General features: G+C 48.7%; 1 protein-coding gene and 1 non-coding gene across 3 annotated transcripts; both read left to right on the top strand.

The window, feature by feature from the left end:
• The first annotated feature begins 1,507 nt into the window (after window positions 1–1,507).
• On the top strand, window positions 1,508–1,580 carry TRNAM-CAU (transfer RNA methionine (anticodon CAU)). Its single transcript has one exon. It is a non-coding gene; the product is annotated as a tRNA-Met (tRNA).
• Window positions 1,581–3,660: 2,080 nt separating this feature from the next.
• On the top strand, window positions 3,661–22,172 carry FBXO31 (F-box protein 31). Of its 2 annotated transcripts, XM_087728576.1 has the most exons (10): window positions 3,661–4,045; window positions 10,984–11,055; window positions 12,712–12,798; window positions 13,824–13,900; window positions 15,530–15,697; window positions 15,854–15,928; window positions 16,558–16,667; window positions 18,548–18,701; window positions 20,131–20,483; window positions 21,736–22,172. In XM_087728576.1, the coding sequence occupies exons 1-10, from the start codon at window positions 3,703–3,705 to the stop codon at window positions 21,956–21,958; spliced, it is 1,662 nt and encodes a 553-aa protein (XP_087584702.1). In that variant the 5' UTR covers window positions 3,661–3,702; the 3' UTR covers window positions 21,959–22,172. The 2 variants fall into 2 exon arrangements, with proteins under 2 accessions (XP_087584702.1, XP_087584703.1); XM_087728577.1 differs by lacking the exon at window positions 12,712–12,798.
• The last annotated feature ends 1,434 nt before the right edge of the window (window positions 22,173–23,606 follow it).

Genomic DNA, 23,606 nt, shown 5'->3' with positions numbered 1-23,606 from the left:
GTTTCGTTTAGCCATTCTAAATCAAGGACTATCCGTCCTCTGAAACTCACTGTCAAGAGCCAAGGTGGCGCAGTGGTTAAATGCAGCACTGCAGGCTACTGCTAGATCAGCAGGTCGGCGGTTCAAATCTCACCGGCTCAGGGTTGACTCAGCCTTCCATCCTTCCGAGGTGGGTAAAATGAGGACCCAGATTGTTGGGGGCAATATGCTGACTCTCTGTAAACCGCTTAGAGAGGCCTGAGGGGCCTATGAAGCGGTATATAAGTCTACTGCTATTGCTACTGTCATCCATTACAATCCAGCTGTGTAGCATCAACCTGTTTTGAACCCACAGCCCGTTCCTCAGCCTAGCAATAGTTCCGTGCCACACTAGAACGTTATTAACCATAAGCTGTATTTTTAAAAGCGGTGCCGTTAAACAGGTCCCAATCAACAGGCATTGAATATGTGGATTATGCTCTCTCTCTCTCTCCCTCTCTCTCTCTCTCCCTCTCTTTCTTTCTCTTTCTCTCTCTCTCCCTCTTCATCTCTCCCTGTTTCTCTCTCTCTCTCTTGCAGTTTTAAAATTTACTGTACCGAGCCTTGGAGCTGGCAGAGGGGCCTGTGGACTTCAGCACAACTATCAACATCGATGTTCAAGATAGTACAGTTATGTCCATTCCAAGTTGTAAATGCTAGTCTTTTTTCCAATAAAAGACCATTAACTTAAAAAAAAAAAAAGAATATGTGGATTATGCAGAATACAAAACATTAGTAAAAATAAGAGAAAAAATCTCTGGGACGTTAAAAACAAGCCCTGGGGACGCCTGTGGGCACCGATACGCCGGTTGCGCAGAGGCAAATATTATGCAATTTTGTCTTCTGTTGCATTAGTATACAGAACAGAATAACAGAGTTGGAAGGGACCTCGGAGGTCATCTACTCCAACCCTCCCACCCAAGCAGGAGACCCTATGCCATTTCTGACCAATGGCAGTCCAGTCTCTTCATCATCCAGTGATGAAGCTCCCACAACTTCTGTTCCATGGGTTGATTGTTCTCCCTATCAGAATATTCCTCCTTGTTTCCAGGTTGAATCAATCAATCAATCAGAATGGAGTTGGAAGGGACCCTGTAGGTCATCTAGTCCAACCCCCTCTACCCAAGCAGGAGACCCCACGTCATTTCTGACTGATGTCCAGCCTCTTCTTGAAAGCCTCCAGTGATGAAGCTCCCACAACTTCTGAAGGCAACTCTTGTCCCATGGGTGAAATGAATGAAAATGAGGGGTTTTTTTCCCCCACCTTCCAAAGGATTTCATGCAGCCACGAGTTGCTTTCCAGCGACCGGACCTGCCTCGCACTCTTTTTCTCAGAATCCCGGAGAAAAGGGGGTCTCTCGGAGCAGCGCTCGGGGGTGGGGGGAATGGAGGGGTGAGCCGGGACCGTCGCAGCCCATCTGCCCCCTGCAAAAAAAGGAAAGGACAGGCTAGGCTTCAAGGAGGCTCCGGAGCGAGGCTTTCGGCAGGAGCCTCGTTGGCGCAGTAGGCAGCGCGTCAGTCTCATAATCTGAAGGTCGTGAGTTCGAGCCTCACACGGGGCACGCCTGGATTATTTTTTTCCCCTCCCCATGCAAAGCCGGAGGAAGACCCCCTTCCGTGCATTTTTACGGGAGAAGGGCTGCGCGACCCTCATCGTGGGCAGGACGGCGCGGGGGGAGGGGGAAAGGCTGCAACCAGCCCCTCGCCTTTCCCAGGAGGCGGGGCTCCCGGTGGCCGGGGCCGCCCGTCTAAGTGGCCAGAAAACTAAGACATAATGAAAGAGAATATTCGCAACTCAACGTTGACAGGAGGGCAGGGTCCTCCCGGGTCCTCTCTGCAGCCCTCGGGGGGTTTCCTTGCAGACGTTTCGCGACCCAACTAGGGAACATCATCAGGGTTAGGAGGGGGTGGGGGAGGATAATAACAATTGTGGGGTCCTTGGTGCTCTCTGAGCTTGGTGGCTTTCTTGCAGACGTTTCATGACCCATCTAGGTAACATCATCAGTGCTAAAAGGGAGTGGGGCTTAGGAGGAGGAGGAGGAGGAGGAGGAGGAGGAGTACAACACCAACTATGGAGTCCTTGGTGCTGTCTGAGCGTGGGGGGGTTTTCTTGCAGGCGTTTCATGACCCCGCTAGGTAATATCATCAGTGCTAGAAGGAGGGGTATGAAGAGAGGAGGAGGAGGAGGAGGAGGAGGACTGTGGGGTCCTTGGTGCTCTCTGAGCTTGGTGGTTTTCTTGCAGACGTTTCGTGACCCAACTAGGGAACATTATGAGTGCTATCAGTTGGCAGAGACGAGGAGGACTGTGGGGTGTTTTGGTGCTCCCTGAATTTGGTGGTTTTCTTGAAGAGGTTCCACTACCCAACTAGGTAATAGCATCAGTGCTAAAAGGGAGAGAGGTATGTGAGGAGGAGGAGGAGGAGGAGGAGGAGGAGGAGGAGGAGGAGGAGGAAGAGGAGGAGGAGGAGGAGGAGGATGACCACGATTAAAGGGTCCTTGGTGCTCTTTGAACTTGGTGGTTTTCTAGCAAACGTTTCTTGACCCAACTAGGTAACATTATCACTGCTAGAAGGTGGAAGAGTTTATGGAGTGGAGGAGTAGAGGAGGAGGAGGAGGAGGACTGTGGGGTCCTTGCTACTTTCTAAGCTTGCTTGTTTTCTTGCAGACATTTCGTGACCCAGCTAGGTAACATCATTTATTAAGAGCCGAGGTGGCGCAGTGGTTAAATGCAGCACTGCAGGCTACTTCAGCTGACTGCAGTTCGGCTGTTCAAATCTCACCAGCTCAAGGTTGACTCAGCCTTCCATCCTTCCGAGGTGGGTAAAATGAGGACCCGGATTGTTGTTGGGGGCGATATGCTGACTCTGTAAACCGCTTAGAGAGGGCTGAAAGCCCCATGAAGCGGTATATAAGTCTAACTGCTATTGCTATTGTTATCTGCAGTTCAGCGGTTCTAATCTCACCGGCTCAGGGTTGACTCAGCCTTCCATCCTTCCGAGGTGGGTAAAATGAGGACCCGGATTGTTGTTGGGGGCGATATGCTGACTCTGTAAACCGCTTAGAGAGGGCTGAAAGCCCTATGAAGCGGTATATAAGTCTAACTGCTATTGCTATTGTTATCTGCAGTTCAGCGGTTCTAATCTCACCGGCTCAGGGTTGACTCAGCCTTCCATCCTTCCGAGGTGGGTAAAATGAGGACCCGGATTGTTGTTGGGGGCAATATGCTGACTCTCTGTAAACCGCTTAGAGAGGGCTGAAAGCCCTATGAAGCGGTATAGAAGTCTAACTGCTATTGCTATTGCTATCATCAGTAATATCAGTTTGCAGTTTCCTCCTCCTCCTCCTCCTCTCTGAAAACTGATGTTCCCTAGTTGGGTCATCAAACGCCTGCAAGAAAACCACCCAACTCAGAGAGCACCAAAGACAATATTCCCTCCTCCTCCTCCTCCCTTCATCCCCGATGAGGTTCCCTAGTTGGGTCATGAAACGTCTGCAAGACCCCTCCCTCCAGGAGCAGAAGGATAGAGAGCCGGGCTGCGATTGGCGGCCGTCCGCGCGGGGGGCGGGTCCGTGGCGGGGCGGCGGGCGCCGATTGGGCGCGGCGCCGCATCCCCGCGCGAGGGCCGGCGGGCGCTCGCTCAGCCTGGGCGGAGGGAGTCGCGGCGGCGGCGGCGGCGGCGGCCATGGCGGTGTGCGCGCGGCTGTGCGGGGTGGGCGCCGCGCGGGGCTGCCGCCGGCGGGGCTCGCAGCGCAAAGGGGCGGCGGGCGACAGCAGCGAGCCGGACACCGACCCGGAGGAGGGCGGCGAGGGCGCGGGCGAGGCGGCGGGGAAAGGAGGGGCGGCGGCGGTGTCGGCAGCGGCGGCGGGCCGGGCGCCGCTCTCGCTGCTGGAGCTGCCGCCGGAGCTGCTGGTCCACATCTTCGGCTCCCTGCCCGGCACCGACCTGCCCAGCCTGGCGCTCGTCTGCGGCGCCTTCCGACGCATCCTCAGCACAGACACCATCTGGCGCCGGCGCTGCAAGGAAGGTCAGGCGGGGAGGGGAGGGGGGGCGGCTGGGGAGGGGCGTCCCTCGAGGGAGGGAGGGAGGGAGGGGGGGAGGGAGGGGAAGGGGCGGGGGGGGGACCCCCAGGCGGCCTCCGGAGAGAAGGATCCCCCAAGGGAGAGTCGCCTGGAGGCGTCGCTTGCAGACCGCAGAAGATCCCTGCCTTTTATTCTTCCTTTCTTAAATTATATCCCCCTTCTCTCCCTCCCTCCCTTTGTTTATATATGTGTATATATTTGTGTGTCTATATATATATATATATATATATATATATATATATATATATATATATATATATATATATATATATATATATATATATATATATATATATATATATTTACCTATCTATCTTTCTCTCTCTCTCTCTTTACCTATCTCTTATTATCTATCTATCTGTCATCTCTCTTTATATCTCTATTCTCTCTGTCTCTCTCTATCTCTCTTTATCTGTCTGTCTGTCTCTCTATTTTATCTATCTAATCTCTCTCTCTCATCTCTCCATCCATCCTTCTACCTTATCTCTGTCTTCTATCTATCTATCTATCTATCTATCTATCTATCTATCTATCTATCTATCTATCTATCTATCTATCTACCATCTATCTATCTATCTATCTATCTATCTATCTATCTATCTATCTATCTATCTATCTATCTATCTATCTATCTATCTTTATCTCTCTCCTCTCCATCCATCCATCTTATCTCTCTCTCTCTCTCTTATCTATCTATCTATCTATCTATCTCTATCTATCTATCTATCTATCTATCTATCTATCTATCTATCTATCTATCTTTATCTGTCTGACTGTCTCTATTTTATCTATCTTATCTCTCTCTCTCATCTCTCCATCCATCCTTCTACCTTATCTCTGTCTTATATCTATCTATCTATCTATCTATCTATCTATCTATCTATCTATCTATCTATCTATCTATCTATCTATCTCTCTCTCTCTCCTCTCCATCCATCCATATTCTCTCTCTCTCTCTCTCTCTCTCTCTCTCTTATCTATCTATCATCTATCTATCTATCTATCTATCTATCTATCTATCTATCTATCTATCTATCTATCTATCTATCTATCTATCTTTACCTCTCATCTCTCCATCCATTCATCTATCTTTATCTCTCTCTCTCTCTCCATCCATCCATCCGTCCGTCCGTCTGTATCTATCTGATTTATTTGCCGCCCATCCCTCTGCCAGGCAACTCTGCCAACCTACTACCCTTTCTTGTTCTTTGCTTTCAAAATCCTTCCCAGGCCAGCGTGGCAGAGAAGATCCTGTTCCCTGGACAGTGATCTAGTGATCTTTGCAAAGAAGCAGGGTGGGGGATCTCCCAACCAACCCCAGGAGGAAAGTCGCAAAAGGACAGGAACGGAGCAGCAGGGGAGTTTCAGGGAGAGGCAGGCCCAGCAGAGTTGGGTAAAGGTTGCTTTGGATCAATTCTAGGAAGTAAACCGAGAAGTCTTCCCTTTCAGCCAGTTAGTAACCGGTAGAAAGTAGCTGTGTGATTATAAGCCAGTGGCCAAAAATAATCAGACCTCTGACTCTAAACTCCAAAATAACTCCACACTTATTGGGGGCAAGCAGTTCGCAGAGTATCTTGAACCTAATGATTGATTGAACTCGTTTTATGAATCCACCTAATCGGAAACAGTCACATTCTTCTCGCAGTGTGCTAACACACACACACTACTACAATTAATCTTTCTAGTCTTTAAGTGGTTAACCAAGTGGTTTAAAAAAAGCCCACGATCCCTCTTTCTCTTGTACCTCCTTCTGGTACCCCAATTTTAGCCCCCTCTGAAGATTAATTGCCTCTTTCAAGAACTGTAGTGGGGTAAATGTACACAAACGACACAACAAATCTGCAGCGAAGTGTGCATGTGTTAAAAAAAACAACAGCGCATGCAGGTAGCTTGTAGATTTGTGCCGTGCCTCAGTGGTCCCGCTCAGGTTTAAGAGGCGGCGTGAAGGATGAGTGGATAACGGCCATGGGTGTCACTCTCCCACTGCCAAAGCGTAGATCCCAAGTCAGATTTCTTTTTTGGGGGGTGGGTGGGTGGGGGAACCTTTTCCTTTCCTTTCGCAGCCCCTGCCCAGCCAGATCCTGCTCTCTCTCCTGCCCGTTTTCTTGCTCTTTCCTTTTTCAGCACTGCAGTTGGAGTGTTGCCCTTCGGCCCCTTAATGCAGCCCGTCCCTTCCCCTGCTTTCCCGGTGGCTGCGTCTCCTGCCTGCAATGAAGTCATGCCTTTGGAGTTGCCAGAGAGAGGAGGTTGGGGGGCAGAGCCTGGCAATGCGTGCAGGATGCCTGTGCCCATGGCTCTCTCCTCCTGGGGGCGGGCGGGTTGGGGGGGGGGCGAGCTCTGTCTCGGGGTAGGGAAGATGATAGCACTGACTCATCCTCCTGGACCGGAGGAGGCCCAGAATTCTCTCCAAAGGGACTTCATTGAGCCTCAAATTGCATTAACCTTTCCGGCCTGAGATGATTGGGGCCAAGCACTATCTTAGTCCAGGGTGGTTATTACCAGGAAAACAAGATAAGAGACTATATTTTTTTTAAATTTTATTTAGGTAAATCAATTTCATATATACATTCACAATTATATAATCTCATAACTGTTATTAATAATATGTATGTATAACAATTTTTCCCTACAGTTGACAATATACTTGAAGATTGTTTTCTTACCATCTCATAGATCCATCTTATCTTACAACGGTCCTACTTCTTCTTCCCTCCCTCCCTCTTTCCTTCCCTCGTTTCTTCTCCCCTACTCTCCTTCCTTCCCTCCTTCCCAGAATCCCCCCAGCCAGCATGTTAAAATCCACTAGTCTTGAAGTTGAGGTTGCAATAATAATAGCAATAACAGTAGACTTATATACCGCTTCCTAGGGCTTTCAGCCCTCTCTAAGCGGTTTACAGAGTCAGCTTATCGCCCCCAACAACAATCTGGGTCCTCATTTTACCCACCTCTGAAGGATGGAAGGCTGAGTCAACCCTGAGCCGGTGAGATTTGAACCGCTGAACTGCTGATCAGCAGTCAGCCTGCAGTGCTGCATTTAACCACTGCGCAACCAGTTGGACACCCCCGGCCTAATCCCTTTTTTTTTGGCAAATGGTTGTCTGAAGTTCTAGCAAGCCAGTTTTTCCTCTCTTGCTCCCCCTCTCTCTCTCTAAGTAAAATCCAAACCTTAACCTTGTAGTATATCCACTTCTGTGATCCGGTGTACTGGAGTTCGCTCTTCTTGTTTATTCTTTCTCCAGTTCACTATTTACCTTTCCTCCAGAAAGCAAAGAGACAACATTCCTCCCTCCCTCCCCCCTTCCCACAGAATAAAGCTATAAGTTTATTAATTAAAGTGAGAAATAACCATTGGTCAAAAATCAACCTATACATGGTTGAATGGTGATTTAAACATTGACCAGCCTTGTAAAACTTTCTAACCTTTTAACCACACTGGCTCTCTTTTTAAAGCACACCTCTTCTAAATCTGGTCTTCTTAAAACGAGGCATCTTATTTTTCCCCCCCTGTACAGTAATATATCTCTCGTGACCTCAAGACTGGACTACTGCAATGCGCTCTACATGGGGCAGCCCTTGAAGAGCATTCGGAGACTTCAGCTCGGCCAGAATGCAGCCGCGCGAGTGATTGTGGGTGCACCTCGGTACACCCACGTTACACCTATCCTCCGTGAACTGCACTGGTTTACCGATCGGTCTCCGGATACGCTTCAAGGTGCTGGTCGTAACTTATAAAGCCCTTTATGGTATTGGATCTGGGTACTTGAGAGACCGCCTGCTGCCAATTACCTTCCAAAGACCCATTAGATCTCACAGGGTTGGCCTCCTCCGGGTGCCATCTACCAGCCAATGCCACCTGGCTATTACCCGGGGGAGGGCCTTCTCTGTGGCAGCTCCGGCCCTTTGGAACAAATTCCCCGCAGAGATTCGGACCCTCACCTCTCTCCAGGCCTTCCGAAAAGCCGTTAAAACCTGGCTGTGTCGGCAGGCCTGGGGTCGATGAGTTCCCTTCCCCTCTCGATGTGTGTGTCTGTTGGTTATTTTTAAATGCTTGTATTTGTAGTTTTTGTGTTTCCCTTTCCCCCTTTGGATTTGTGTGCCCCCCTGAGTCCTGCTGGGAATAGGGTGGCATATAAATAAAACGAAACCTAAATCTTTGGGAAACCAATCCATTTTGTTATAGACCCTGGCCGTGGTTCAGAGCCTGTTGGAGAAAACAGCAGGCAAAAAAAAAACACTGTCACAAGCCAAATACGAGTTATGTAATTTGCTTCCTGAACCTTCTGCTTTGGGTTCCTATCTTATTTTGATATAGCAGCTTTCAGCTCCGTGGCTCGACAAGGTGCTACCGCTTGATAAGGTAGCCTGTCCTACCCGGAGACTGATGGGGGTCCTTCTCTTTTCCCCCCCACCCCCTTTTCTGAAGTACGTTCGAGGGCGAGGAGGCAGGCTTTCTAGCACAGTCGCAAAAATCAGGAGGGGCCTGGTAGCATCTTTTCCGACGAAGATTTCATTAAAAGGCAAAAAGGCTGCAGCTCTGACGCGTGGAATTGCTAAACCGGTGGCAGATTTAAATTGGGGCGAAGTGGGGAGAAGAGGAAGTAAGAGAAGTTGGGGGTCCAGAGGCAGGGAATGTGTGAGACAGATCATTAGTTTTAGGGCTCAGAGAGAAAGTCAACCAGGCCGCTTCTGTGCTTCCGGGAAAACTGGAATTGGGGTCTCTCTCTTCTAGTCCAGCACCTTAATTATTAAACAAACATTTTAAAACTACTGGCTCTCTATTTGGGGGTGTATTTAAGGGAAGCAGCATCCTCGGGATGTAGAAAGGACCTTGAGTTTATTTAACTCTGTAGAAACACTGCAAGGAAGCCGGTAACTCTGGAACGATGAGAAATGAAGTCTTTTATCACAGAGCTTTTCTTGCTTCAGCACGATGAATGTTTGAATGTTTATTTTATTTATATGCCGCCCTTTTCCCCGAAGGGGACTCAGGGCGGCTCAAAACTCAAACCAGGGAAGGGGGATACAAACAAAAATTAAAAACGACACAAAACAATACATAATTTAAAACACACAACAGTCATACCATTTGAGACGGGGGCAACAGCTCTTTAGCCCCAGGCCTGTTGGAACAGCCAGGTTTTAAGGGCTTTGCGGAAGGCCTGGAGGGTGGTGAGGGTTCGAATCTCCACGGGGAGTTCGTTCCAGAGGGCCGGAGCAGCCACAGAAAAGGCCCTCCTCCGGGTAGTCGCCAGTCGACACTGGCCGGCGGATGGGATTCGGAGGAGGCCTAATCTGTGGGATCTGATCGGTCTATTGGAGGTAATTGGCAGGTAATTGAGATTCATCCAACACAGGCTGGCTACCAGTCACGGCGGCGCCATTTTTGCCAGCCGGCTCCAGATTTCTTGGTTTGTGTGCTACGATCTCTGTGCCGTTGTCAACCCCAATAGATTTGGCCTTTAGTCTTTGGAATAAATAGCCTTTTCTCTCTCTCTCTCTCTCTCATATGACTTTGTGGGCCCAGAGGTTGCAATGGGGCTATAAATAGAAGCCCATGACTGCTGCATGGACTGAATTAGCAAATTACCCTCCTGCTTTTATTATTTTGATGAACCCTCTTATTTTCTTTCTCGATGTTAGCCAGCCTGGTCTTTGCCTTTGGTAACTGCTGGGAAGCCCCCCGGGTCTTTCTACCAATCTGAATGTTAAGAGCGTCCCAGGGAACCATCAACAGACAAATAACTAATGTGCAATATCATGTTGCCTTTAGAAAGTTTTTTTTTGGAGGGGGGGTGTTTGAGGAGAGCAGCCAGTATTGTTTCAGGCTGCAACCCAGCTTTCTCCTTTGTGCAAGGACATTGGCACATGCTTCCCACCCACCCCACAACACTGCCTGGGAAATATCATGGGGAATATGATCTCAGCCCATGTGCAGAGTACTGGTACAGGATTTGGTGAGGTTGCAGCTGTTTTATTCCCCCAAACGCAAGCTTTAATTTAGGCTGTCAGATGAAGAGGTCTGTCTTTACTCTTAACAGCTATCTCCTCTTCCCTCCTCCTCCTCTTCCTCCCAGCTTCGAGTTGTTCTTGTTTGCTGCCTCGTCCCACTTCCTGCGAAAGTGACAGCAAGATAAGCTACTCCAGTTCATGCCAGTAAATATTAGTAGAGAATTTCCAGAGCTTATACAGTCAATAAATCTTGGGATATTTCTCCTTATTGAATATTCATCCTTTGTTGCTGGGACCTGAGGTTCCACGTTCCGCATCTAGATTGCGAAATGTGAGAAAAGGGCCCAAAGTTATATATATATTTCCCTCTGCATTCACTTTTTAGAGCATCCTAAATAATTAATTCCTCTGGTGAATTTGCAGCGGGGAGAGGTTGTTTTTTAATCTCCTCCACTTTCATCTTTCTCTTCCTTGCATTATATCAGATGGACCAGAGGGTGTTTTTTTCTTTCTTGTAACATCATAACAGCTTTTCGAGAGTGTTTCCTGATTGTTATCATGGATTCCTAGGACAAGCTTTTGAAATTGTAGGAGGTTTTCTTCACTGGCAGGAGCCTTCCAAGGGATGAGCCTTCCCCGTTGGCTTTTCTCCTGGGGAAATACCTAAATTGTGAGGTTGGCTTGTGAGTACGGAAGTGGAGATTAAAGTGGCCTCAGCGTGAAAAGTAAACTGGAATGGCAAACAGGAGGTACACAGCAGTGGTGTCAGAGGCTGTCTCTCCGTGGGGCTGGCCCAAGGTTAAAACTAACACGGGCTTTAAGTGGAGGTCAGGAGGCTCCATTGGGACACAGGGTTCCTTTGGAAAGCAGGTGGAATGGCATCAGAGCACAACTTAATCCTCCGTGACACTTTTTCCCCTCCCTTGAATTTCAGAATATGGCGTCTGCGAGAACCTGCGGAAGTTGGAGATCACCGGCGTATCTTGTCGAGATGTATATGCCAAGCGTAAGTCCTAAGCTTCTGGTTGTTGTTGTTTTTTTAAAGTTTACTTTATTGCCATTGCCCCTCATACAACAAAATTAAATGCCATCTTCAGTGTATATTAGGCATAAAAAATAAAAACACACATCATCCTTCACCTTCTTTACCATTGAATTGAAAAGCCCTGATATTGCGTTCATATTGCACTATACAGTAGAACTCAGTATAGTTCCTGCCCTGGGAGGGAAGCTGTTTTTCAGCCTATTTGTCCTTGTTTGTTTTTATTACTCTGTACCGTCTTCCAGATGGTAATAGTTAAAAAAAAAAGTCACCTCCTCATCCCTGAATGGAAAGCAATCAGCCTTTGGCCCAGTTCTCCTTCGATCATAAAGAGAATTTATGCTGAACAGGCTGAGTGGCTGATCCTTGTTTTTCCCTAAGTACATTTCTCATCATTGGGACTCCCTCCAGCCTTGGAGAAACATGTACCTGTGGAAGGGCCCGTAAATATCACCCTCTACTCGTTCATTCCTTTGGATTTGATATTGCTCGGTTGACTTTTATTCGGAACTTGTACACATTTTCTTAAACAAAGGAGTTTCAGGGCAACACAGTAGTCCTTGTGTTAGAGATTCGGGCTAATGTCAGGGTTCCAAATATTATCCAAAAGTAAATCAGAGTCCGATGCAAAGGATTCCTCAAAGTTCATTAAGAGAGCCATGTTGGCTCATCTGGGAAAAGCCTAATCTGAAAGCTTCCCGGTTTCCCCCACCCAGTTGAAAGTCCAAGATCTTGCCCCCACACCCACAAGTCCATCCCATGGCCCAATCTTCCCCTGCCATGCTGGCAGATTCCACCCATCCAGTTCCGGTCAGGTGCAGAAGTGCAAAGACAAAGGATGACCTTGGCTTTCCAGAAAGAATGTTGTTATGGCTACATAGCATCTAGCTCCATACAGTTTTTTCTCCACCATAGAAAATGCACAGCAGAATAATAGAAAGTGTGGCAGGCCAAAGATCCAAAAGAAAAGATGGCTGCAGGCCTGACACCTTGACTTATGACCACAAGTGACTCCAAAATTTCTTTTGCTAAGCGGGACTGTTGCTAAGTGAATTTGTGCTCCGTTTTATCAACTTTCTCGCCACAGTTGTTAAGTGAATCCCTGCAGTTGTTAGGTTAGCAACGGGGTTGTTAAGTGAATCTAAATGTGAACCGGTTGCCAAGTATCTGAATTTTGATCATGTGACCATGCGAATGTTGCAACGGTCGTAAGTGTAAGGAACGGTCATAACTCACCTTTTTCGTTGCTGTTGTAACTTTGGTCACTAAATGAACTGTTTCGAATCAAGGACTGTTTGTATACATGCACGACCCTAGATCAGTATTCCTTTAATGATGGCTTGTTGAATAAGCCACAATGGTCTGATTGACTCGTAAAACTTGACGGTAACTTGCCCTTTCAGATCAAACCGCTACCCTACTTCGGCTTCGCCCTTTCTTAAGACCCTTAAGCGCTTTGCCCACCGCCATCGATGTAGCTAAACACACCCGAAGGAGGCGGAAGGATCTAAATTTTGTAGGCCCAAATTGTTTCAGAGCAAAGGATGCTAACTTTGACGTGACTGTTGCGATCGATGGCGGTGAGCGGCATTTTCACCGTCCCCTGCTGTGTCTGCTCAGGTATTAACCCGCGAGTGAAGTCGGGACGTTTTATGAAACTCCTTCCTGACTACGAGCACATGGAATACAGGGATGTTTACGCCCGCCGTATGTACCTCCCACTGACCACTGGTTTCTGTGCCGTGAACGCATGAAGTGTGCTTGCCTAACCATGGAACTAGCAAAAGTTAACCAGTTAGAACCCTGGCCTTGGCACCTCTGAGGCGTTATGGCCTTTAACTCCTAGTTAGTTAACTTAACTCAGTGTTTCTCAACCTAGGCAACTTGAAGATGTCCGGACTGGGGAATTCTGGGAGTTGAAGTCCAGACATCTTCAAGTTGCCAAGGTTGAGAAACATTAGTTAACTCCAGTTTTGTGGGAGTGGCTTGGGGAGAGGGGGGGGGGAGTCTTGTGGCTGGGTGGGCAATGCCCCACTTTTTAAAGCATTTTTCCCCCACTGGTTCGGGCAAATAGGCAAGAAATACATGCTTTAAAAAGTGAAAAAAAGAGCTTTCCATTATCACATAGTTAGCTGTGAGCTGCGCGATCATCAGACGTCCCCCCCCCCCCTGCTTTGTAAAGCATTTCCCCCCTGCCTATTCGCCTGAACCAGCAGGGGAAAATAATGCTTCAAAAAGCTGACGGGATGATTGCAGAGCCGCGCGATCCCTCGGAAGCTTTTTAAACTACCAGTTTGCAGAACCAACAACGATTGTCCCTACTGGTTCGGCCGAAGTGGGCTGAAGTGGGAGGATTTCACCCCTGGTCCGTATGGACGAAGGAAGCAGAATGCGCTGTTCCTGTCCCTCCCAGAACTTGTGCTTAGTTCTGCTAAGAGCCGAGGTGGCGCAGTGGTTAGGGGTGCAGCACTGCAGGCCACTTCAGCTGACTGCTATCTGCAGTTCGGCGGTTCAAATCTCACCGGCTCAAGGTTGACTCAGCCTTCCATCCTTCCGAGGTGGGTGAAATGAGGACCCGGATTGTTGGGGGCGATATGCTGACTCTGTAAACCGCTTAGAGAGGGCTGAAAGCCCTATGAAGCGGTATATAAGTCTAACTGTAACTAACTGCTATTGCTACCGAGGAATTCCTTTTCCGTCATACCTGATTCCTTGTTTCTCTCTTTCCTTAGTCCTTCACCAGTACCGGCATATCTTAGGTCTCTGGCAACCAGACATTGGACCCTATGGGGGCCTCCTAAATGTGGTGGTAAGTCCAGAAGCTTCTAGAATAGGTAGCCACTGTGCTTTTCTCCTCTGCTTTTCTCTGGGGATAAGATCTTTTTCTCGTCCTGGAAGGAATTCATGGTTCGGCCAAGCCCTGAGCATGGTGTATCTGAAGAAGGACATTCTCCAATCAATCAGAATAGGGCTGGAAGAGTTTAAAGTTTAATAACATTTGTATGCCGCCCAATCCCGTAGGACTCCGGGCGGCTAACAATACAAATAAATTCAAAAAGAAGAGAAGGAAAGAAAAGATAGATTTAAAAACAGCACACCATGCACTCCGTTCTAAGTGGTGCTGGACCGTATTTTGGGGTCAACAGCCCCAGGCCTGCCAGAACAGCCAGGTTTTAGTGGCTTTACGGAAGGCCGAGAGAGTGGGAAGGGTCTGGATCTCTGCGGGGAGATCATTCCACAGGGCCTGGGCAGCTACAGAGAAAGACCTCCCCCAAGTAGTCGCGAACCGGCATTGCCCGGTTGACGGTACCCGAAGGGGCCTTGGGAGGGGGAGGGTCTCCTAGTCCACCCCGCTGCTCAAGCAGGAGACCCTGCAGCATTCCAGGCAGGTGGCTACCTACACTGAGCCAAGGTGGCGCAGTGGTTAAATGCAGCACTGCAGGCTACTGCTAGATCAGCAGTTCAGCGGTTCAAATCTCACCGGCTCAGGGTTGACTCAGCCTTCCATCCTTCCGAGGTGGGTAAAATGAGGACCCGGATTGTTGGGGGCAATATGCTGACTCTCTGTAAACCGCTTAGAGAGGGCTGAAAGCCCTATGAAGCGGTATATAAGTCCACTGCTATTGCTATTGCTATTGTTTCTTAAACAGGTGGCTGGCTAGACTTTCTCCCGCAGTGATGAAAGGCAGTTTTCCTGTAGGGCTGTCTTGGGATGGATCCTTGTTCCCCTGTCTTCATTTCTGCTTCCAGTTTTGGGAGCCTTCCACTTCTGGAGGCATTTTTGGGTGGCACAAATGCTCTCTGGAGCTTAAAACACTTGGGAAGGTTTTGGAAGGGGGGGGTGGGAGCTGGGAAGGAGAGTCATTTTGCAGGGAGAACCGAGGGGACGAAAGCGATTAAAAACTGGGGAAACTACAGCGAAGGGAGCTGAGCAGGAAGGCAGGGATCCAGCCGAAGTGGTAGCTGGGCCTGGATATAGGCCTTGGGGCAAAGCTACCACTCCAGTGGGGTTGGAGGCCCTTCCCTATAGTCAGTCTTCCCAGGTAGACCACACCTGGTGAACCCCTTCTACTTGATCGCAAGGCTACATTGACATATTCTTGAGCAGTGTTTCTCAACCTTGGCAACTTGAAAGTGTCCGGACTTCAACTCCCAGAATTCCCCAGCCAGCTGGGGAATTCTGGGAGTTGAAGTCCGGACATCTTCAAGTTTGCCATGGTTGAGAAACGCTCTTCTTGAGAGTTTGAAAGTAGAAATCTCCCACCGTTTCTTTTCTGGTCTTGAGAAATGAAGGAGGGTCCCTTGTGTCTGAGCCCCTTCCTCTGTCTCTTACGCAGCTGCAGGCTGTAACTTCCCTGGTCTCATCCGTCTGCATCTCTTTCCCCCTTAATTCTCGGGGTCTTTCTCACCCACCACTACCCTCTTTTGCCCTTGGCAGGTTGACGGCTTCTTCATCATTGGCTGGATGTACCTGACCCCGCATGACCCTCACGTGGACGGCCCCATGCGCTTCAAGCCCCTCTTCAGAGTTCACCTCATGGAGAGGCAGAGCGCCACCGTCGAGTGCATGTATGGGCACAAGGGACCCCATAGTGGGCATATCCAGGTGAGGCCGTCCCCCTCCCTCTTCTCCCTCTCCCATGGAAGTGCACCGTCCCCACGAGACCTCTGTTCAGGGGCCCCAGGTTCTTCGTCCAGGCAGGGGGCTCCATTTCCAAACTGGGCTTCTGGCTTCTAACCTCCCTTTCTCCAAAACGGGTAGATTGTGAAGAAGGACGAGTTTTCGACCAAGTGCAACCAGACAGATCACCATCGTATGCCAGGAGGGAGACAAGAGGTGAGCTGGGCCTCAGTAAACCCCCTCCCGCACCCAAATAAAGCCACCTAATTTGGCATCCTCCAAATAATGGTGGCTTTTATTCACCCAACCTCCGGCTGGTTTTCTGAACGACTCCCTAAGTGGTGGTCTCGTCAGGGTTCCAAATAGAATCGAACATTAAATCAGAGTCCAAGGCAAAGTATTGCTCAAAGTTCCAATTTATGAAGAGAGCCGTGTTGGCACATCTGTGAAAACCCGAATCTGAAAACTTCCTGGTTTTCCCCACCCAGTTGAAAGTTCAAGATCTTGCCCCCACACCCACAAGTCCATCACAGGGTCCAATCTCCCACTGCCACGCTGGCAGCTTCCACCCATCCAGTTCCGGTCAGGTGCAGAGGTGCAGAGACAAAGGATGACCTTGGCTTTCTAGAAAGAATGTTGTTATGGCTACATAGCATCTAGCTCCATACAGTCCTTTCTCCATCCCATTTTCCCACCATAGCAGAATAATAGAAAGTGTGGCAGGCCAAAGATCCAAAAGAAAAGATGGCTGCAGCCTAACAGGTCTTAGTGGGAGGTGCAACAGGATTAGAGGGGCTTATATCCAACCTGTGGGCCTCACTTTCTCCTCCCGGCTGTTTCTGCAGGAATTCCGGACGTGGCTACGAGAAGAATGGGGCCGGACGCTGGAGGACATTTTCCATGAACATATGCAGGAGCTCATCTTGATGAAGTTCATCTACACAAGCCAATACGAGTAGGTGGAAAGGGGGCCATCTGGTTTCTTCCCTCAAGCAGCCCTGATGGCCCAGTGGTTAGAATGCGGTGTTAAATGCAGGGCTAACTCACTGCTCACAGCCTGGAGTTCGATTCTGAGCAGCTTTAAGGTTGGCTCAGCCTCCCTTTACCCGAGGTGGGTAAAATGGGGACCCAGACTGTTGGAGGCAAGAGGCTGACTGTGTAAACCGCTTAGAGTCGGGGTCGGGATCACCAAATGTGAAATAACCATCCTCTGCTACCAAATGTGATGTTCCCGTGGTTCGTCCATGAGGCCAATGTGGAGAAAAGACACGGACACAAGCTTTCTCGGGATGGAGCGACCCAAATTGGGGGTCTGGGAGCCCCTTTTATTGAGATAGGACAAAGGCAGGAGGAGCAATCAGCAATCAGCATGTGATTTAAGACAGCCTGTCAAACTACAATTTCTAATCTACTGCTCAGGGAAGTTCTGTCTATATATGGTCAAATCCTGGGCGTCATTGGGTAAGGCACATCTAGAGTGAACTATCAGGATGTTATGGAGTACTATCAGGATGTTATGTTCTTTAGCAGTTTGTTTTCTTTCCTGTGTGGTTCAGCGTGGCTATGCATGCCCTGTTATGCACTGGGCCATGGGTGACCGCTACGCCTACACAAGGAGTTATATTACAACATTAGAGAGAGTCTTAAAAGCACTATGAAGCGGTATATAAATAAGTCCTATTGCTAAACACAGTCAAGGGACGGTTTCAAGGTGCTAATTTAGGAATGTCGATGGAGATTCTCAGCCGTCCAGGTCCTGGTTGTCCCAAAGGTGCTTTTTTTCCAGAGGCAAATGGATTTTCTGGTTTTGCTTTGAAGATGTTTCACTTCTCATCCAGAAGCTTCTTCTTGAATGAGGTGAAACAGTTTCAAAGAACGAGAAAGTCCAGTTGCCTCTTGAAAAAACATCTTTGGGAGAGAGCTAGTCTGTTGTACTAGCAGCCTTGTGTCCCTAGGGGAAATCCGTATCCTCTTCTCCCCCACCTCCCTCCAGTTATTTTAGTTTCCTTCTAATTTGGGGGATTTCTATAAAGCTTCCCAGTTTAACCCACCTAGTTGAAAGTTTAAGTTCTTGCCCCCACACCCACAAACCCATCACATGGTCCAATCTCCCACTGCCATGCTGGCAGCTTCCACCCATCCAGTTCCGGTCAGGTGCAGAGGTGCAAAGACGAAGGATGATGACCTTGGCTTTCTAGGAAGAATGTTGTTATGGCTACATAGCATTTAACTCCATACAATCCTCTGTCCCACTTTCCCACCATAGAAAATGCATAGTAGAATAACAGAAAGTGTGGCAGGACAGAGACCCAGAAGGAAAGATGGCTCCAGGCCTGACACCAGGGGAAACTCTTCAGGGCTCAGCCGAGAGCTCTCCCCCTTTTCCTTACCCCAGCTCTCTCCTCCTCCCCCTAAGCTACTGCCCTCCCCAAGGCCCTCTAGAAATCCTGGACTGCAGCTCCCATATTTCCCCACTCGTGGCTACCTAGGGAGCATCAGGTGAAGGAGAACCACCCTTAAGTTGAGGGATGCAGCCTTTCTGGTTCTCAGGGAATTTAAGCCCAGCAGACGAGAATTTTCTCCTCGTATGTTAATCATCAGTTTTCCTTTTTGTTCCCTGGTTTGCTTTACCTGTCTGACTAAAGGCCTAGAAACTTTAATTTGGGACACCTTTATTTTAAATGATAAAAAGTTCACACCACAATATCTGGTTTAGAATCACTGCAGCTAAGTTTGATGAACGAGAATAAATACATGAATTGATAAAGGGGAAGGTGAATTGTTCCAACCGGCCCTCTCTGCATTGGTCATCCTGGGCTGTTTTTTCTGTTCCAGCAACTGCTTAACATACCGGCGCATTTACCTCCCTCCGCGCAGCCCGGAGTATCTGATCCAGCCAGGCCTTTTCAAAGGGACCTATGGGAGCCATGGCCTTGAAATCGTCATGCTCAGCTTCCACGGGAAAAAGGCCAAGGGCACCAAAATCACGGTGAGCACCGAGGGGACGGCCTCAAAGAGTCCTAGGCCAGGGGGGTCCCCAAACGTGGCAACTTTTAAGACTTGTGGAATTCTCCAGCCGGCTACGCTGATCATTTGCCTATAAGATCCACAGATTTTCAGCCTTCAAGGCAGACCGGATGAGGCAACCCAAGTCATGTAGCCTAATATTACTTTCATTATAAGATTTTAGTGGTTGTTGTTGTTGTTTTGCAATGGTCGTAAAGCAAACACGATAGCCATAAAGCGAACACAGCCGTTGTTAAGCGGACCAGTGGTTTGCTACAGGGACACGGTTTTGAGTACTGGTTTCCAGCAAAACCACCGTAAAATGCAGCCATGGGTCACTGCGAAAGGCCATGTTGCAGAGTGTTTTAAGTTGGCGGAGAAGACCCGGCTGTCAGAACTTTGAATCTGGGCCATACGTCTCCTTTTCCAGGTGAGCTGTAACTTCAGGGTCACCAAGTGACCAGTCGTAAGTCGAGAACTAAGATCGCACAGGGTGGGCCTTCTCCAGGTGCCGTCAGCGAGACAATGTCGGCTGGCGGCTCCCCGGAAGAGGAGGCCTTCTCTGTAGCCGCTCCGACCCTCTGGAATGAGCTACCCCCAGAGATCCGGACCTTGCCCACTCTCATGGCCTTCCGAAAGGCTATCAAGACCTGGCTATTCCGGCAGGCCTGGGGCTGTTGACCTCACGATTGAGGTCCAGCCCCAATTAGAGTGGGTGCATGATGTGTTTTTTTAATCTGTTTTCCTCCGTTTTTTTAACTTTTAACTTTTTAAAAATTTATTTTCTGTAAGCCGCCCGGAGTCCTTCGGGATTGGGCGGCCTATAAATTTATTAAATCAAATCAAATCAAATCAACTACCTGTGGAGTGGTTCAAGACGAGGGATGGGGAGAAACAGAAGGTGTCTGGGACGGGTTCCACCACAAAACCACGCCCGACTAAACCGCGCCCGACTAAACCGCGCCGCTGACGTCATCAACAGGGCGACAACAGGGCAGACAGAAGCACGCTGTAAACTAAACCTAAAATTAACCCCTAAACCTAAACCTAACCCCCCTAAACCTAATCCTAACCCTTAACCTAACCCTAAACCTAATCCTAACCCTTAACCTAACCCTAAACCTAACCCTAACCCTAACCCTTACCTTAAGTTGAATCGGCTTGCTTTCAAAGCGCTATTTAAAGCGCCCTTCTTTCTCTGCGCTGGCTGTTGTCGCCCTGTTGATGACGTCAGCGAGGTGGTTTAATTGGGCGTGTCTTAGTCGAGCGCGGTTTTGACGGGTCACGTCTGGGAGGAAGCTACCTGAGCGGGAGCTTCTGGGAGAATGGCACGGTATAGAGGTGGACCAAGACCCGCCCGGCCACTTCTGCAAATGCAAAGCTTGATACCTGCTCCTCTCTCGGATCTCCAGGGCGATCCCAACATCCCAGCCGGCCAGCAGACGGTCGAGATCGACCTTGCCCATCCCATCCAGCTGCCCGACATTGAAAACCTGAGCAACTTCAGCGAGCTCTCCCGGATCGTGCTGGAGGTCCGCGAACAGGTGCGGCGGGAGCAGCAGCAGCAGGAAGAAGGCTCGGCGGAGGAGGCGGGGCCGGAAGCCGCAGGCCAGCAGCAGCAGCAGCAGGAGGAGGACGGGGCTGGATCGGAGGCAGCGGGAGAAGGAGCAGCCGCCTCTGTCTCCCCACCTGAGCCCTGCCCCTTCGTCCTGCCTGGCGGGATCGCCTCCCGAAACGAGGATTATCCCCGCACCTGCAGAGCATGGTAATGTTAAAGGCTGTGAGAGGGCAGGGGGGGGGGATTCCCATGAATAATGTTGATATTGAGTGAGAGTCCTTTAAATTCCTGCCCCTGCCAGGAACTCGTAATCTGAGATAACCCAGGAGCAAAATACAGTAAACAGAGGTTTGTCTTTCAAACAGTGGTTTATCTACAAGGGATATATACATACATGTACTAGGCAAAGTTAGGCAATCAATCATCAGCAATAGCACAGAAGCACCCACTGAGAAAGAAACAGAGAGGCCCTTACAGGGCCTCTCTTGTATATGCAGCCTCTTAAAGTCGTATCAGCCAAAAAAAACCTTGCTGACTCCTTCTCATTGCATCATCATTCCAATTTTACAGCCTTAAAGCAGCTGTTCAGCTCTTAAATCGTTACCTTAAGACATTTTGTTTTTCTGTGTCAAAACTGGAAGGAAAGCTTCAAAACCCCACTTTGCAGAACTAACCGCTGACCGCATCAATATTTTGATTTAGTAATGCAAATCGGGAGGAGGGATTTATACCGCTTTGGAAACCGAGGATCAAAAGAAATTGGTGGCCGGTCTCTGCTTAAAGGCTGTGATGAACGTGTTTCTCAACCTGGTCCTGTCCCAAAGATGCTTTTCAGAAGGCAATTGAACTTTCTTGTTGTTTTTTTTCTCCCTTGAAAACATTTTGCTTCTTGTCCAAAAAACATCTCCAGTTCCATTCAGAAGCTTCTTGGATGAGAAGCGAAATGTTTTCATATAAAGGTTTTTTTTTTTTTCTCTGTCAGATTCATTCACAAATATACATTCTTAAAGTTGCTATTAACATTTATTTATTCATCATTAATCTTTATCGTTATTTTCTTACAAATATATATGGGTCACTTTCTTGCCACCCAATGCCAACATCTTATTCTGCAACAACCTTGCTCCTTTTATCTTCTCAACCTCCCTTCTTTGCTTTCTTCTTTTCTCCTCTCCTTCCCCCTTTCTTCTTCCCTTCTCTGAAAACGAGATGTTTTCAAAGGGAAAAAAACCCCCCAAGAAAATCCAGTTGACTTTTGGAAAAAGCAAAAAGGAAGTTATTGGGAAAGTCTCTGCTTCTTCTATCTCAGTGGTCTCCAACCTTGGCAACTTTAAGACCTGTGGACTTCAACTCCCAGAGTTCCTCAGCCAGCAAAGCTTTGGTTGGAGACCACTGTTCTTATCTGAATGGGACGTGGGAAACGCTCACACTGTCTTTATTTCCCTTCCGCCGCTGGCAGCTTCTATGGGACGGGCCTCATCGCCGGACACGGCTTCACCAGTCCCGAACGAACCCCCGGCGTTTTCGTCTTGTTTGACGATGACCGTTTCGGCTTCATCTGGTTAGAGCTGCAGTCGTTCAGCCTCTACAGCCGGATCAAAGTCTCCTTCCAGAACGCCGAGGCACCTTCGCCGGAAGCTTTTGACGAGATGCTGAAGAACATTCAGTTACTGACCTCATGATGGTGGCCATCCAGGAACCTGAGGAAGGAAGGATCCCCTTCACCCCATGGCGGGGGTCTGGGTGCCCGACCTCGGCGTGAGAGGCCACGGCGTCCTTCTCTATCCGGCCTTTTTATCAAATTGTATCCTATCTCCTCCTCCTCTGTGCGCTAACGTTCCTTCCCCAATACGTGATGTATAGTTTGTAATATAGCTTTATTATATTGGGAGGGCAGCTTGCATCCCTGTGTTTTCATTGCCTTCCCACCTTCACCTCAAGGCCCGAGTTGGTGCAAACACAAACACACACACAAACACACACCTAGATGTTCTGCCTCCCCTCCTCCGTCCAGGAATGAAAGCCAAAATCCACATAAATAAAAAGGTTCCTTTTAATCAGTCAAGACTCTCGTTGGCTGCAAGCCACATAAACAAAGAGACTGCGTGGCACAAGCAGTCTCTTTTATAATCAGGAGAGGATCTTAATAAGCATCAACTGAGCGTAATCATCTCCTAGTTGTTCCTGCCACCGAGTAGCCCTTCGACGGCGTGCATCCCGAAACAACTCACAAGTGTTTTCCTGATCACTCCCTCTGATCCAAGGCTCCATCGCCACCTGGTGGCCAACCAGTCTCTCCTCGCCCTGCTTGGCGTCGGCACCCTGTCCAGGGTCCTCCACCTCCTCCAGGGCCAACTCATAAGACCCCTCGCTGTCAGAGTCTGGCGGCAGCTCCAACGGCACCTGCCGGGCTACAACACCTAGCCCAGTGGTGAAATTCAATATTTTTTTTTTACTACCGGTTCTGTGGGCATGGCTTTGGGCATGGCAAGGGAAGGATACTGCAAAATCCCCATTCCCTCCCCACTCTGGACAGCCAGAGGTGGCATTTGCCGGTTCTTCAAAACTATTCACAATTTCCGCTACCGGTTCTCCAGAACCTGCTGAATTTCACCCCTGCCCTAGCCTCCTGCAGACCACGGAAATAGTCTCAAAGCAGGGTTTGTGAGAATACGAAACCAGCCACCAACACCACTTGGCCATCCCTCCCTCCCCCATCTCCCCCCGCCCGCCCCAGAGCAAGCAAGAAGACTCTGTAGCTTTGGGCTTCTTTGCTGAATGTGTTGTTCTGACTTTAAAAGCCTCCCTGGTCTAGAATGGAGTTTGCTCATGGCCTTCAGACTCAGAAAAAAATATTAAACCGGGCTGCCCCAGGAAGCTTTTCTTAAAAAGGTAAGCCATAAATAGGATTGTCTTTGCTTGGCATCATTTCACAGGGCGGCGTTATTAGCATTAAGAAGAATGCGAAGAATATTCATATTCTTAAAACGAAGAAGAATCTGTCAAGTTTTGCTTAGAGTTAACGGCAATCCCTACTTCCAACAATATGAATGAAAAAAAACTAAGGTCTACTTAATATTTTGTTCAGAAACATTAAGGAGATCTCTTAGTTTTTATTCATCTTCTTTTTAACCTTTTGTAATGTTCCCGTGGTTCGTCCATGAGGCCAATGTGGAGAAAAGACACGGACACGATCTTTCTCGGGATGGAGCGACCCAGATTGGGGGGTCTGAGAGCCCCTTTTATTGAGATAGGACAAAGGCAGGAGGAGCAATAGCATGTGGTTAAAAACAGCCTGTAAAAGTACAATTTCTAATCTACTGCTCAGGG

The sequence above is a fragment of the Thamnophis sirtalis genome, unplaced genomic scaffold (genome assembly GCF_051295495.1).
Source record: "Thamnophis sirtalis isolate CommonGarterSnake01/CBP01778 unplaced genomic scaffold, rThaSir2_p1.2 scaffold_14, whole genome shotgun sequence".
Lineage (NCBI taxonomy): Eukaryota > Metazoa > Chordata > Lepidosauria > Squamata > Natricidae > Thamnophis > Thamnophis sirtalis.
Note: the sequence above shows the minus strand (reverse complement) of the source record. Positions and strands in the feature narration are given on the sequence as shown.